General features: G+C 45.7%; 1 protein-coding gene across 1 annotated transcript in view; it reads left to right on the top strand.

The window, feature by feature from the left end:
- Window positions 1-406: 406 nt before the first annotated feature.
- Window positions 407-15,017, top strand: part of rtn4rl1b (reticulon 4 receptor-like 1b) — a 56,901-nt gene continuing 42,290 nt past the window's right edge. Inside the window, exon 1 of the mRNA XM_048556790.2 lies at window positions 407-944. Within this exon, the coding sequence (XP_048412747.1) occupies window positions 932-944 (13 nt within the window). The 5' untranslated portion in view covers window positions 407-931. The remainder of the gene's footprint in view (window positions 945-15,017) is intronic.

Below are 15,017 nucleotides of genomic sequence, written 5' to 3'. Positions count from 1 at the left end.
TCGCGCGGAAATGTTCAAAGTGCGGCCAGGTAGCGGAGAGCGGGGCAGGATCTCAATCTCTGTTCATCCATCCCTCTCAATATCCTTTGGAACCACCTCTGCGTGTGTGTGTGTGTGTGTGTGTGTGATTTCCGGGGTTGGGGGGTGGGGTGTGGGTGTGCAGGCTAGGGCTGTGATCGGGAGCCCGGGCTGGGAGCTGCGGGGACAGAGCGGTGGATGGAGAGGGTGTGCGCTGCTGTCTGTTTGACATCAATAGGACCAGCCCGTCCCCTCCTTATAAGAAAGAAAGCGTGTAATTGTCCCCATATACCCGGCGCCGATTACACGTCAGTCCACATCCACCTAGCACCCCCCCCCCACTTCCCCGCCACCCTCCCTCCATCCCTTCCTTCCAATACTCCCCCCCCCCCCGAGTCTGAATTAAACATGCAACAGTGGCTGTAACATCCACCACAACGTCTTTGACCGACTGCTTGTAGTCACATTCATATTTTTATACACATTTCCTCCCCCTCCACAACAAACTAGTCTGAAATTGGGCTGCCTTTATTCTCTCTCTCTGTAACAATATTCCCTCCTTGACCCCCCCTTTTCCGAGTCTGACAGAATACTGGTCCATTCCCTCCCTCTCCACCGCCCCCACCCCAACTCCCTACAATCGCTACCACCGGGTCACAGACCTCTGTGAGCCGGGCTTGGTGCGTCTCCTGTCGGCTTCAGTCTCTCCCTTTCTCTCTCTCTCTCTCTCTCTCTCGCTGCCTCTCTCTCTCTCTCTCTTTCTTTACTTAACACTCTCAGGATGCAAAAGACCTGGCTCAGGATCTGTCTGAATCAACCCACAGCCCGCTTCCCTCTGCCGGATCGGTGCTAAATTCGAGGAGATTTTATTTCCTGAAGTACCAACTTTTCTTGCGGCTGAACAGGGAGGAAAATGAGCAAGAAAGGTAAGTTTTATTTTTTTCATTTGTGTGTTGTTGCTGTTGAAATCTGATTTTGAAATGGGGTGTTCGGTGGGTTTTTTTGCAGACAGTGATTTTCCGACCTTATTTTTTCTATATCGGCTAGGATTCAATGCATAAAATATTCACTGATACGTAACATTTATTAAATATTGCAAGGATCGCCGCAGTGCGAGTTTTTTCGGATTGCACAGAATTTATTTGCAATCTGGTTAAGTAATAGATTGCGGACTTTCAGTACAAGTTTTCAGGCTGTTTGAAAACATCGTTAATTGACAGCACCCTGAAACTATCGTATTTTTTTGAAATTTGGGCTTTTTTTAAAAGAAAAGTCACTGTTCGGTTTTTCTTTCCTGCCTCAAACGCATTTATATCTCAAATTGCATCTTAAGGGTCAAATCAGTAATGTTGGTGGATTTGATTTTTTTTTAACAATTGGCAGCTACTCATTTTACATTTTCCTCACCGTCTCTTCGCCCGAGAATATATGGCGAGGATTCAGCCGCTAGCAGATAACTAGGGAGTCAATGCTGAAGCTATTATTTTAATATTTATGTGTGTGTGTGTTTATATATAGCTCATCGTTATGTGACATCTGGGTTACTTTTTTAACAGTGGGGGGGTTAAAATAAATGGTTCAATTTTCTAACTCGCAATCCACCCCCCCCAACCACTCTGAACCAAGGTGTCACATACCTATCAGAGTGTGTGTGTGTATGCATGTGTATTCTTACATGTTACTGTAGTGTAGCTTTGTCGATGTTGCTGGTCGTCTACGATTCTTAGAGCTCGGACGTACCATCTCCCACTGGATATTGAGCGCCTTCGGTGACTGTGAGGCTAAAATAAAATGATTGGGGGGGGGGCTTAGACGAAATATGAAAGTTGGGTCTGCATGGGGGAGGGGGAGGCGGTTCTGTTTATCATCTGCTCCCAAAAATAGGCCCCTCGTGTGCAGCTCAGAAAACAGTTTGCAACCGTTCAAAAACAGCCCTGTCCGCAGACATCAACAAATGCCTGTTTATACATTGAATGTACGATTGTACGATTAACCTAAATTTAATTTGCTGCCCGGCCGAGCAATCCCTCCCTGGCCGTGCGGTCAGGAGTGGAGGGCGAGCAATAAGCCCTTCGTATGGATCAACTGTAAAAACAAAAGTTCAACGGTGGTGGGGGGGGGGGGGGGTCACTTAAACATCGGCGTAGAGGGCGACAGCAAAGAATTGCGGAACGCTCAAGAATGCGAAGCAATAAACAAAACCAGACAATTTGCTGGAGGAACTCAGCCACTGTGCAGAGAGCAAGAGGGGTAGAGGCTTGAGGCTGCAGCTGACCTGCTGAGTTTCTCCAGCAATTTATGTTTTGGTTCCAGTGCAGCGATAAGTTGCTGAGACAGGTGATTAGGACAGCGTAGCTCCTCAGTGTCGGTCGAGATCGTTCAAAATAATTCAGTCTGTCCAGGTTTAGCTGTACTCTGGGACAGTGGTTTATGGATGCGTGTGTATATAGGTCAACATAAAACGCAACATATAACACCCAGCGCGGCCCCCACCCTCCCAGCTAAAAACGTTTCTCGGTTATGAGGATACTTTAGAGTATTGATTTGTGATCGATTTATTCAGAGACAGTTAAATACGCAGAAAGCGCTGGAGGGCATCAGTGGAGAGAGAAACAGAGTTCACGATTGGATTCCACTTCGAGCTGCGGACTTTGGCCGCAGGGTCTGCCCGAAACTCAAACACCAAGTGCCGAGGCGTCGATACGAGTGTTTAATCGGGGTCACCCAGACTGTACAGCGAAGAGCTGAAGCTGGGAGTCAACTCGACCATCCTTCCCCAACCCTCACCACCACCAATCCCCACCGCTTCACTCCCCAACGGGGATCCGTTAAATCACTGCTTTAGCCAGGGTTCATGTCAGACAGGTTTACATCCTTGCGCTTATCTGTAGTTGCCGATTCTCCACACACCTCTAGGCACGTTTGTTTTAAAAAAAATAAACTGTAATTTGATTTTTCTAAAACAAGATGCATGCACCTGTATGAACTGGCTGCAAGCTTTTAACAGTCGGTAGTGTTAAACCAGGGAGAGTACAGAGCTGCGGCCAAAAGTAAATCTTGATAGTGACAGCGGAGTAAATATTGCTCTGTGTAAATCCAACACTGCAGACAGACCTTTAAGATGCTAACAGAGATATGGGCGAGGCCCATTTGTCAGACTGAAGCTCAGAGCTTCCTCACGGCGTCTGAGACTGCACTTCAACAACGCCCCGCGGATTGTCATGGAGTGAATCTGAAACAATCGACAATGTGTATAAATATCACAAAGTTGAAAAGTGTTGGAAAGATCAGTCGCGGTGCCTTCATACAGGCGGCTATTGAGTGGAATGGAAGTGAAAACAATGTCCAGTGATTGGATACATCATACCAGCGGGGGGCATCTGTCTTGTCTGTGAGGCTTAAGGGCGGTGCCTGAGCCGGAGGGAGTTCTGCTCGTGTCACCTCCAGACGCTGAAGTTCGGCCAGTTTACAGGACACTGGGCAGTGTTACTGGCTCTCGCGATCCGTCTTTGCGTTCCCTGTCCAGGGCTTGGCTGCTTATTACGGACTAGTTTCAGGTCTGGGTGGGGTGGGGAGGGGGGGGGGGGGGAGGTGGGGGTGTCAAGATTAGTGCCGAGGGGGTAGTGGCCTTTGCAAGCAGGAGGCTGAGTGAATGTGCAGTGCGTTCTGTTGAAACAGCATTGGAAGAGAAATGGCGTCAATAAACAGGGCAAACTAGCCCATTGTATATTGATGTCGTATTGAGAACTCTATTGGGTGGCCCAGTAACAGAGGAGTAAGAAACAGAAGCAAGAGTAGGCCATCTGGCCCCTCAATCCTACCCCACCAGTTAAGACCATCGTGGCTGATCCATATCCCACATTATCCCCATTTCCTCCAAATCCTTTAATATCCCCAAATCCATCACTCAGTTTTGAATATGTCCAAAGACCAGGCTTCCTCTGGGGTGAACACTCCAAAAACCTCAACCCTCTGAGTCAGATATCTCTGCTCTTCTCAAACCCACCAAATCTTCTAAGAATCTGAATACCCTGTGTTCCCAATTCTGCAGCCCAGGGATGAATCCTCTCAACAGTTGCCCTGTCAAACCCCCTACAAGTTAAAGATGTTTCAATGAGCTCACTCCCCATTCTTTGAAATCCCATGGAAATTCAACTCAACTACTGGCCATAGGCCTCTTCTCTCATGCCAGCAATGAGGGTGACAAAGGGGCAAATGTATGAGTGAGGAAGGGTTGGGAGAACGGTGAGATTGGGAGATACTGTGAGCAATAATAGGATTGGGAGACAACCGTGGGTGATGATGGGATTAAGGGACTGTGGGCGACCGTGAGATTTAGAGACAGATGATTGGGAGAGTGTGGGTGACAATGGAATTTGGGAGAATGTGGGTGACAGTGAGATTTGGGAGAGTGTGAGTGACATTGGAATTTGGGAGACTGTGGGTGACAGTGGAATTGGAATACTGTCGGTGACAGGGAGGTAAGAAAATGCTGTGGGTGACAGGAAAATTGAGACACTGGTGACAGTGGGATTTGGAGCTGTGGTAACAGTGAGATGAGGAGATGCGGTGGATGACAGTGGAGTGTGTGGTGTGAAAAGAGTAGTGGGGTGTGAGGAATGAATGAAACGTATGAAGTTATGTAATCATAGCGGGTGTACTGAATGATGGCGTATATTGGGAGACGTAGTAGCAGAAGTGTTCAGACCGTAGATATAGAATCCATTAGGTGGAGTGCCATCATTCTGATATTTGGAAGCTATTAGATGTTCTATAATGTAATAGGTGATTCAGAGTGGATTAAGTGGCGTGTAATATTGCTGTTTATGGTGTAATGGAGCTCCATCTGGCGCCTTTGAGCTCTGAGTTACTCCTTCGAGTATCTCAGTCATGCCAACCCCTGTACATATGTACCCGTGCCTCGTTCTCAGTCCCTCATTCATTCTCCTGGGTTTGGGATGTTAGAAGGGGCACTTCATGTTATTGCTGCTGTCCCATTTGACATTACAGCCTGCAGTCGCCTGAAGCAGAAGGAGGGTCTAGGCCCGAAACGTCAGCCTTCCTGCTCCTCTGATGCTGCTGGGCCTGCTGTGTTCATCCAGATCTACACCTTGTTATCTCAGATTCTCCAGCATCTGCAGTTCCTACTATCTTTGTTTTATTTTAGATGGTTCTTGTTTGTAAATGGAACATGCGTGTGACTTTACTAAATCTGATATTGCCGCAGCTCTAATTATGCAACGGTGTCTGCGGTCGAGCCCTACACCATCACTATTAAACTGACAGACCAGATTTATATATAGAAGATAAAAGATTTTGAAGGTTGAGTGTTAGTCGCTTGGTGTTTATTAACCGCTCTATCTTTACTGGTACAGTTCATACACGTGACAACAGCCCTTCCAGCCCAGTTCTGCTTTGACCCCTCTAGCCTAGAGATTGCTTTCTGTACAGGACTCTCAGCTTTTCGCTCGGATCCAGCCAGCGCTGAGCGTTTGTGTAAAACACTAGGTTCTCCGTGCACGATACAGGAGCCCTGGGGGTTAGTGCAGTTTAATGCAGAAACGAACGGGCGAGGGCTGAATTGTTCGGGCGGACGCCTGGTGCACCGTTGTGGAAGTGTGGCTTGTTAAACTGGGCTGAGGTGCTGTCCTCGGGTGTAAGGCAGGGTCTGGGGGCGGGGAGGGGGGAACGGGAGGCGGTGATTGAATTTCAGATGTGGACAGAACTAGAACCGGTCATTTCAGACTGATTAATCAGACCCGAGGAAGGAATAGTTAATCTGAGAATGCGAGCGGAAGGGACAACAATACTTGATGAAGAGTCTTCGTTACCCCCACTGGGTACATTTTATATTAATTTGAAATTTGCCATTCTTGCATTTGACCTCAAGAGTTTGCACTGCCTCTCTCCCTCTCTCCACTTATAAAATAAAGATATTCAACCGTATCTGGGAATAGAACATAGACAATAGTGTTGGTGTCACTAAGTCCCTGACAGAATGATATACCTTTTGAGATCGGGATCACGACAATTGCTAGAGCACAATGCAATCCATCCCGAGGCGCCTCCGACTGAAGGGAAGCGGTTCCGGCGCAGAATTGACTGGCGCCTATTGTGTGTCCGAGAGGATAAGAAAGGGAGGTGAGGAGGGGATGGGGGGGGGGATTAGGGAGCGGGGGAAAGGGGGGGGGCGCTTGGCGGCGTGGAAAGGATTTGAGGAGTGGAACCCAAGCAGGTGTCGCCCTCTGCCCGAAACAGGACACATTTGTCCCACACCTCACCACCTCCACCTCCGCCCCCCCTCCCCCCCCCCCCCCCCCCCCCCACCATTCCATAGCCACAACCCCCAGCACAGACCCAGCCGACTGGTCAATTTCTGAAAGTGACCAGCTCCGGACCGAGAACGTCCAGCCAGCGAGGAAGGACAAACATGCTCAGTTTCCGGGGAGGGGTGTAGTTGGAGGTGGGGAGGGGGGTGCGCTCGTTACCCGGCTCCCATCCACGGGCTGGCTCTCCCTGACTCTTAACTCCCGAGTCTGCTCTGCCGTCTCCCCACACCTCATCCGACACACACACACCCACAGCGTAACCAGGCGCTCTCTCGCTGTATTATGTGTGTGTGAAACTGGGGCACGGAGGGTCCCAGGGGAACTTATAGTAATGTTGCCCGCACCCCCAGCCCTCCCTCCCCTCAGTGTCCCTCGCCCTCTGAATCGAGTTATTTCAATGGACAGCCTCTTCACGTATCGTATGGGCTGTATTTAAACTCCGATAGAGATGGAGAGAGATAATAAACAGGACTGGTTTCACGGCCAGACTAACAGCTGTGTGTGGATGTTTAAACTGGGTGGGGGTCAGGTATCGATATTTATTTATGAAACCCTAGAACTTCTATTAATACAGCAACGTGGGAGCAAGGCTGGTTGTGATTTCTGAGCTGAATCAGTGCGAGTAGGAGTGATGGCGGTAGAATTTGTTTTAACAAGGTCAGCGTAGACAACCAGGACTGAAGGGAGGCGTGTTCAAGGAACAAGGGTTGGTGTTCACCTGCAGCTGTTTAAATAATAAAAACACGCAGAGACATACACACAGAGACACACACAGGCATACACACAGACACACATAGATACACACACACCTATACGCACACAGGGACACACAGATATACACACACACAAATATACACACAAACATACACACACAGACACAGATACACACAGATACACACAGACACAGATACACACACACAGGCGCAGATATACACATAGATACGCACATATACACAGATACAGATACGCACAGGCATACACATACACACAGACACAGACATGCATATACACACACAGGCAGGCTGTTCTAATTATTCAACAAAGAAACGTGGGGACATTTGACCGGCTCTGTGATCTTAAATAAACAACATGTCCCGGCATCATTGCCAGCATACATCCTCCAGGGTTCGAGCAAACATTGGAAGCAATGACACTGGTCAAGTTTTGACAGACCCTTTCAGGCCAGGTGTGTTTCAGATGATTTGGAATTCAGTTTTGCAACGAGTTTATTTTTATGGTCTAATTTTTTTGTTCTGGTTCTTATGTTTAAAACATTCATTTAACTTATCCCCCCGAGTGAAAGGCAATTAATTCAAATGATCAGATAACGTGATGCTTGTAACTCTAAATTCCCCCTTTTTGTTGCTGTGTGCTTTTCTGAAATGGCATTATTGGAACAATTTAATTTGCTTTTAGTGCAGAAAAAAATGACTTTCAATTATCGGAAGCGAAGTGTAGGAGGTGTTTTTGCTCCCTGAGGGACAGAAGGGGAGGGGATCCTTGTCGGAGAATGGGATAAATCCCTGTCACAAGTAAGAAAACAGTCCAGCTTCTGATTTGGTCCTTTGGGTTTAGATCCTGGTAACTTAGATTTCACTGAGAAAGAAATTAGCATAAGTTCCTGTATAATAGCATAATTCACAGCGCACGCTGTCACAGAAGTGATCTGATAGACGGCAGCACTTCTCTGTGTTCATACAATATTGTTACACACTACTCTTCCTGACTCGTTTCCTAAGTGTGTCGTCTCATTGTCACCAAACCTGCCTGGGAAATGACTGGGGTCCAGGAGGATGAAGCAGCCTCTCACGCAGACGGACTGCGGGTGGAAAACAGTGCCCTGATTAGAATTTTACTCAGTGAGTTTGGGGAAGCCAGTATGTAGGTCAGTCAAACAGCATCCAGTCTCTGAAGCAAACTTGCGGATTAACTCTGAATCTTTAAAACTGAAGCTTACGCTATGCCAGAACTCTGCTGTGCGGCGTTTTTTGTTCTTCACCCCATTGGAGATTTTGTTTCTGCTTGCAGCAAATGCGGCGGAATGCTTTGACACTCACCGCTCCAACACCGAATCCTGCTACACCCGAAGATAATATTTTCTGTTCGACTAACAGAAAAGCCAACCATTACAGTTGGGGAAAAGGAAATAAGGTCACTAAATGTTGGAGCTGACAAGGTACATGCAGTCAGAGGTCACACGACACCAGGTTATAGTCAGAGATAATGGGAACTGCAGATGCTGGAGATTCCAAGATAATAAAATGTGAGGCTGGATGAACACAGCAGGCCAAGCAGCATCTCAGGAGCACAAAAGCTGACGTTTCGGGCCTAGACCCTTCATCAGATTATAGTCAGACAGGTTTACTGTGATTTCAAATAAACCTGTTGGATTATGACCTGGTGTCGTGTGACTTCTGACTTTGCCCCACCCCCAGTCCAGCTCCACATCAGGGTAAATATAAAGGAGGGACAGCTTTTACCTCAGTTTCATTCATGGACTCCCCAACGCTTCCACATCTTGCTGCTGCAGCCAGCTGGATGGTTTGCAGTACAGAGTCGATACTAACAGCCTGCGTTCACTTCCCACAGCGGCCGTGAAAGAATACCCTTCTCAATCTCTCTTTGCTTCCTCAGGCATGGTGACTGTCGGGTTACACCCCCACCGCTTGTCTCTCTGATGAAAGAGCAGCCCTCTGGTCCTGGAGGACAACAGGGATTTTACTCTCGCACTATACAGCTGCTCCTTAAATAATTCACGTGCTTTGACCCCGCTACCCTAGCTGGTTGACTATTAGATATCTCCTCTAATGTTGGACAGAAGACAAATTTTGCGATATCAGTGAAAACTGTGATTTTTGTTCATTGGGGACTCGCCTTGGCTTGTCCAATTGTCATGACTTGAATTTGCTTCTATTTATTTTCCTAAACATGGAGATGGTATTGCACACCTCTGAAGCAGGTGGGACATAAACCTGGGCCTCCTGCCTCAGAGGTAAGGCTATTACCACTGCACCGCAAGAACCCAGAAGTCTGGTTCTAGAATGACCCTAATCAACCCCATTTCAGAAGGTGCAGTCCTCTACAAGCTTCCTTCTCTGTGAGCTTTGTGCCAAGTAAAGGGGACATCACTTATTACACCCCCATTCCTTCTAATTAACATGCTGATTTGCTTTATAATTGACTGCGTCCATGTAATTCAAAGCTGCTGTAGGTTTTATTTTACCATCTGTCTGACTGTCCATCTTTATTTGCATTTTAGCTTGAAAATGCATTTATCACTGTTTTTTGCAGGAAAGGTCAAACATCTTTGTAATTTGTAGTCCTGTGGGATGTTTTAAAGTGTACCCGACACCACCCTCCCAGGTGAAAATGCTCATTTTGGAACATATGCAGCCCAAACCTTTGAATCACAAGCTGTGAGGCAGCTACAATCAGCCTGTTGTTGGTTTCTAGAGTGATTCTAAAATGAACCACCTGTACTCCTGGCCATGACAGGTCAAGATCTGTGCTGTTAGTAAGCATCAAGAGCAATGTCAAGTTTATAACATTCACCATACTCTATAATTCTTCCAGCTTCCTCTTGGGAACCAGCATGAAAGAGCAATGTGCAAATAGGAATGGCCACCTGAGAGTAGAACTGTTCTAGATTTTGGAGGTCACCAATTGCTCAGATGGTCCTTGATGTTGTAATTGAAGAGCCATTGTAACTGCTGTAGAATTATGTCTCATTATCCTCACTCCCGAAAACATTTGGGTTTAGCTGTGGTTAACCGACCTCTGGAATTATCGAGAAATACTTCCAGCCTACCATGTTTAGAACTGTTCTATATTGCTGCAGTTAACTGCTCTTCGGAACTGATCTAGAATTTCCCGAACAGTTTGCTTCATTTGCAGACCCCACTTTATGGAAAGGTGCTTTCTCTGAATTCCAGAGCTGCATTAAAAATAATGAAATCTTTCAGGACTTTTTAATGCATGGTTTGTGAATTCTCCCTCTTTCCTCCTGTCATGTTTTCCCTTTTGTTTTAGCAACCTCTAATCTGTCTACAATAAGCACTATCCTTTCGCACCCACCCCCTCACCTCCCTGTAACGCACTGCTCAGTGGCGTCAGAAACCACTTGGATGGCACTTGGAAACTTGGCAGCTGTATAGTGTCAGATAGATCCAGCCACATAGATAGGAGGATATCAAAGCAAGTGCGGGAGAGAGAAACAATTTTTTCCAAAAGAAATATTAGGATGGTTCTCTAAATACGTACAGATGTGGAGGTCAGAATTGAATTTGTGTCCACACATGCTTTAGACCACTGGTACTTGAACAATGTCTACTTAAGAACATATAAATTAATCATCCAGCTGAAAGCCAGGTGTTTTATGCTAAAATGGTCCCTTTCTTAGATCCTGAAAACTCAATGAGAAAAGTATAAAACCTCTTCAGCTCTTCAATAGCTCAATACATGAGCCTGGAACTCAAGAGATTTAGATTTGGAGCCAGTGGACTACAAAAGTTTAAGTCATGCTCATTGGGACATGATGCACTGTAAACATTTTCCATCCAGTCCATCCTTCCACATTTCAGTTTACTTCTTTTCAATGTTTCAGCTGTTCAAAGGGAATACAGAGAAGCGATGGACCAAATGGTCTCACTCTGTGCTCTCAGATGTGACTCTATGGAAGCTCCCACTTCGTATATTCCCGAGATGAGTAATTCCATGTTCCGTCGTATGTTGGACTTGTGCCTCTACCCTTGGTAATTTTGAATGGAGTCCATTTCTCAAATTGCTTGATCGTCAGTTATTGCAAGCCTGTTTCACATGGAGGCGGGAGATTGTTTAAATCTGTGATCCAGGGTTGCTGTGTTGATTTGTTGATTGTAGGTCTGATTGCAATTTTCAGGTACAAGCACACAGAATGTGTGCTTCACACACTCAACCTGTCTGTCCCAGCTGTTGTGTTTCTATTTTTTGGTGGTAATCAAAGATCCTGAAGTCTCCTGCCAGCACCGGATATGTTCAGCGGCAGAAAATGGGCCAAAGCTGCATTATTTCTTAATGTTTATTTTCAAAATGCATGAGCCTCTGTGAATTTACCCTGCTGTATGTTAGCAGTTGTAGCTACCCCAGTTTTGAATGGTCTGACCGGAAAGCTGTTGTGTGCTATATCTGGAAGAAAGTCCGTTTTATCCACATACTGTGCAGTCTTATTATGCAGAAATGTTAGTCAATACGACACACCCAAATCACAAGTCCAGGCCACATTCCCAACCTCTTGGCTCTGGAATTGGCAAAAGCTGGGAAACATATTGAAGTAAGGCCTTTGGGCCCTCAAGCTTGTTCCATCATTTAACTTGTTTATAACTGGTAGGACGCCTCCCTGCACCCACCTACCTTTATTTAATAACTTGTATTACACTTGCATAACCATTTAGTAATTTCCCCTTGTTTCAGTTAACCCCTCCAGCCTTAGCAGCCTTTCTGGGAAAAGAGAGTATCAGATTACCCCCGAAGGTAATGCCAAACATCACTGCCCCTGAATAGCCTGCTCTCATGTTAATGTTTTGCCCTGTTTTGTTTATGCATAGCCTGCACCAGAAGAGATTTAGATTTGCCCTACTAACACCTTAAAACAGATCTAGGCAGCTCCTTGTACCTGATGTCCGGAAATTTACGCCCTTATTTTGCATGACCTGGAAGCTGGGATGGGGCTGCTCCCCACTCCTGCGGTTCTGATCAAAAGCTGCAGGGACCACACGGAGCTGATTTCCCATTGTCGCTATCTGAGCCTTAAAGAGGGAACATCCAGTTATCCTGAAAATTGAGTAACCATGAGAACGAAGGTATCGAGGTCGTTTGAGAACCATTCAGTCGTTGCATCGTTGATTCCTTTTTAAGTGATCTGAAAAATTGCTATGCTCGAATGTTGTGATAAGGGAGAAAACAACAAAGGCATGAGATATCTGTTGACCTGGAGATTGTGTGAAGGCTGTTGTAGAAGAGGCTGGTGGCAGTTAAGTTTCATGTTTCATATAAATCTACTCAGAGAAAAGAGTTAATCATTTACATGAAAGAAAAAGTTTCATTTTTGTACTTCATTTCAAAATGAAATCTGTGCTGGAGAAATTGTGAAAAATATAAAATAAAATGGTAACTATGTCAATAACTAAGTATTGTTAGCTGATTATAGAATTTTACAGGCATGTGGGACCAGGAGTTGGCCATTCAGCCCCTCAAGCCTGTTCTGCTGTTCAATGAAATCAGGGCTGATCAATGGCCTAACCCCATATACCTACCTTTGGCCCCTTAATACCTTTGCTTAACAAAACAAATGTCAGATTTGAAATTAACAATTGATCTGGCAACCACTGCCATTTGTGGAAGAGAGTTCCAAACCCCTACTACCCTCTGTGTGTAGATGTGCTTCCCAACGTCTCTCCTGAATGGCCTGGCCCTGATTCTCAGACTATGCCCCTAGTTCTAGAATACCCAACCAGTGGAAACAGTTGACCTACCCTGTGGTTTCCTGTTAATAGTTTGAAGACTTTGATCAGATCAGCCCCTAACCATCTAAATTCTAGAAAAAGTAGACTTAATTTGTATAATCACTCCTCATGAATCCCTGAAGTCCTGGTATCATTCTGTAAACCTACACTGTGCACCCCTCTCCTTCCTCAGGTGTGGTTCACAAGCCTGCGCACGGTGCTCCAATTGGGATCTAACTGCAGCATAACTTCAGCGTGCTTACATTCTAGACCCCTCAATATAAAAGCTGGCATTCCATTAACTTTCTTAATTATTTTCTGCACCTGTCTATAACATTTTAAAGATTGTTGCACCTGAACCTGCAAGTCTCCTTGAACATCCACTTCTCTTCTAGAAAGTACCTTGATATGTCCTTTGTTGGTCAAAAATGGATAACCTCATGTTGAAAACCATCTGCCACAGTTTTGCTTATCGGAGCAGAACTAGCCCATTCAACCCCTCCTGCCAGCTCTGACTTTCTAGACCATGGCTCATCATGTATTGCCGCATCTTATTCCTGTGCTTTCTCCATTTCCCCTGATGTTATTAGTGACTAGAGATCTATCCATCTCTGTCTTGAACTTACTTAATGACTGAACATCCACCACCCTCTGGGGAAGAGAATTTCAATGACTTACTACCACCTGAGTGAAGAAGTTTATCCTCGTCTCACTTTAACAATATTATAGTTCTCAATTTTTTTAAATTTAAAATTTTAAAAGATTTAATCTTCGGTATTGCTGGAAAGTACTGGGAACAGTATAAGTACTCATCAGTGGCAATTGCGACACAAATGCAAAAATAACTAGAGTGTCTATAGGGAACAGAACAGAAAGTGGTACATATGGATTTGGGAGATTTGCATAATGGGTAAATGCCAGAATAATTTGCTAGAAATCAGGAAATATATGGGTACAAATTGAGGGAAGTGTGGCCTGTGGGTATTGCACCCAGCATTGTAAACCTCACAGGTACATGGATGGGCGGGGAGCAAATGGACACAGACCCTTAGAAAGTAGATGACAGGTTAGACAGGGGATCTCGATCGGCGCAGGCTTGGAGGGCCGAAGGGCCTGTTCCTTTGCTGTAATTTTCTTTGTTCTTTGTTCTTAATTGCTTCCTGGAAGGATGCAGCTAAAATCACAGTTAAGGGGCCACGGGGATGGATTGGCTAGGATTTTTCCCAGGCTAGGGGACATGCTTTTGGGAGGCTACGGAGAGATAAATTCCCTAGAAGTGAGTTAGGATTCCAACTTCACCAGTCCTTTTCCAGATTTCAATGGGATGGGATTGAAGAGTTGAGTGGAGAACATTCATCCAGTTGTCAGAGAAGGCATCCAGAGTTATAATCAGTAATTCAGTGTTGTTTTAATTCTTAGCCCTGGCTTTAACAGCCTCTGAGACAGGTTCTCCAGATTGGTCAGCTAATGTTATTCCTGAGCAGGAAGGCTGCTGCTATTAAAAAGGCAGATTGGGAAAGCTTTGATCAGTGAAACTGAAGGTCACCAACCACAGCCAGCTGATGGAAGCTGCTAGAGATAATAGGAACTGCAGTTGCTGGATAATCTGAGGTAACAAGGTGGATGAACACAGCAGGCCAAGCAGCAACAGGGGAGCAGGAAGGCTGATGTTTCGGGCCCAAAACTTCTTCACTCCTTCTCACTCCTTCAGATCTCTGAACTCCCATTGGTCTTATCATAGGAGTAAGCTGGGAAAATTCCAGCCACTGAGCCAAATGGTTTGGCCCTTCTTATAGAAACAGGAGTAGACCATTCAGCCCCTCGAGCCTGTTCTACCGTTCTGTGAGATTATGGTTGATCTGTGCCCTAACTCCTATTCTAACTTCATTATGTGTGTTGACTCCCTGAAGGAGCTGGCCAGTTAGCTTCACTGCCCTGCTCATTCCTGTTGCAATTATTTTCCTTTCAAGTCTATGTCCCGTTCTTTTTTGAAAGTGGTGATTGAATTTGCTTCCAGCACTATTTCAAGCGGTGTATGCCAGATTATAGCAACACAGAGGGTGAAGAAGATGGCTGCTTGTCTCTCCCTGTGCTGTTTTTTTTGCTGATTATCTTCAAACTGTGCTCTTTGATCATCCCCTCAGCAGAGACACTTTCTCCACATCTACTCAATCAAAAGCCCATGCAAAAT

The sequence above is a fragment of the Stegostoma tigrinum genome, chromosome 27 (genome assembly GCF_030684315.1).
Source record: "Stegostoma tigrinum isolate sSteTig4 chromosome 27, sSteTig4.hap1, whole genome shotgun sequence".
Lineage (NCBI taxonomy): Eukaryota > Metazoa > Chordata > Chondrichthyes > Orectolobiformes > Stegostomatidae > Stegostoma > Stegostoma tigrinum.
Note: the sequence above shows the minus strand (reverse complement) of the source record. Positions and strands in the feature narration are given on the sequence as shown.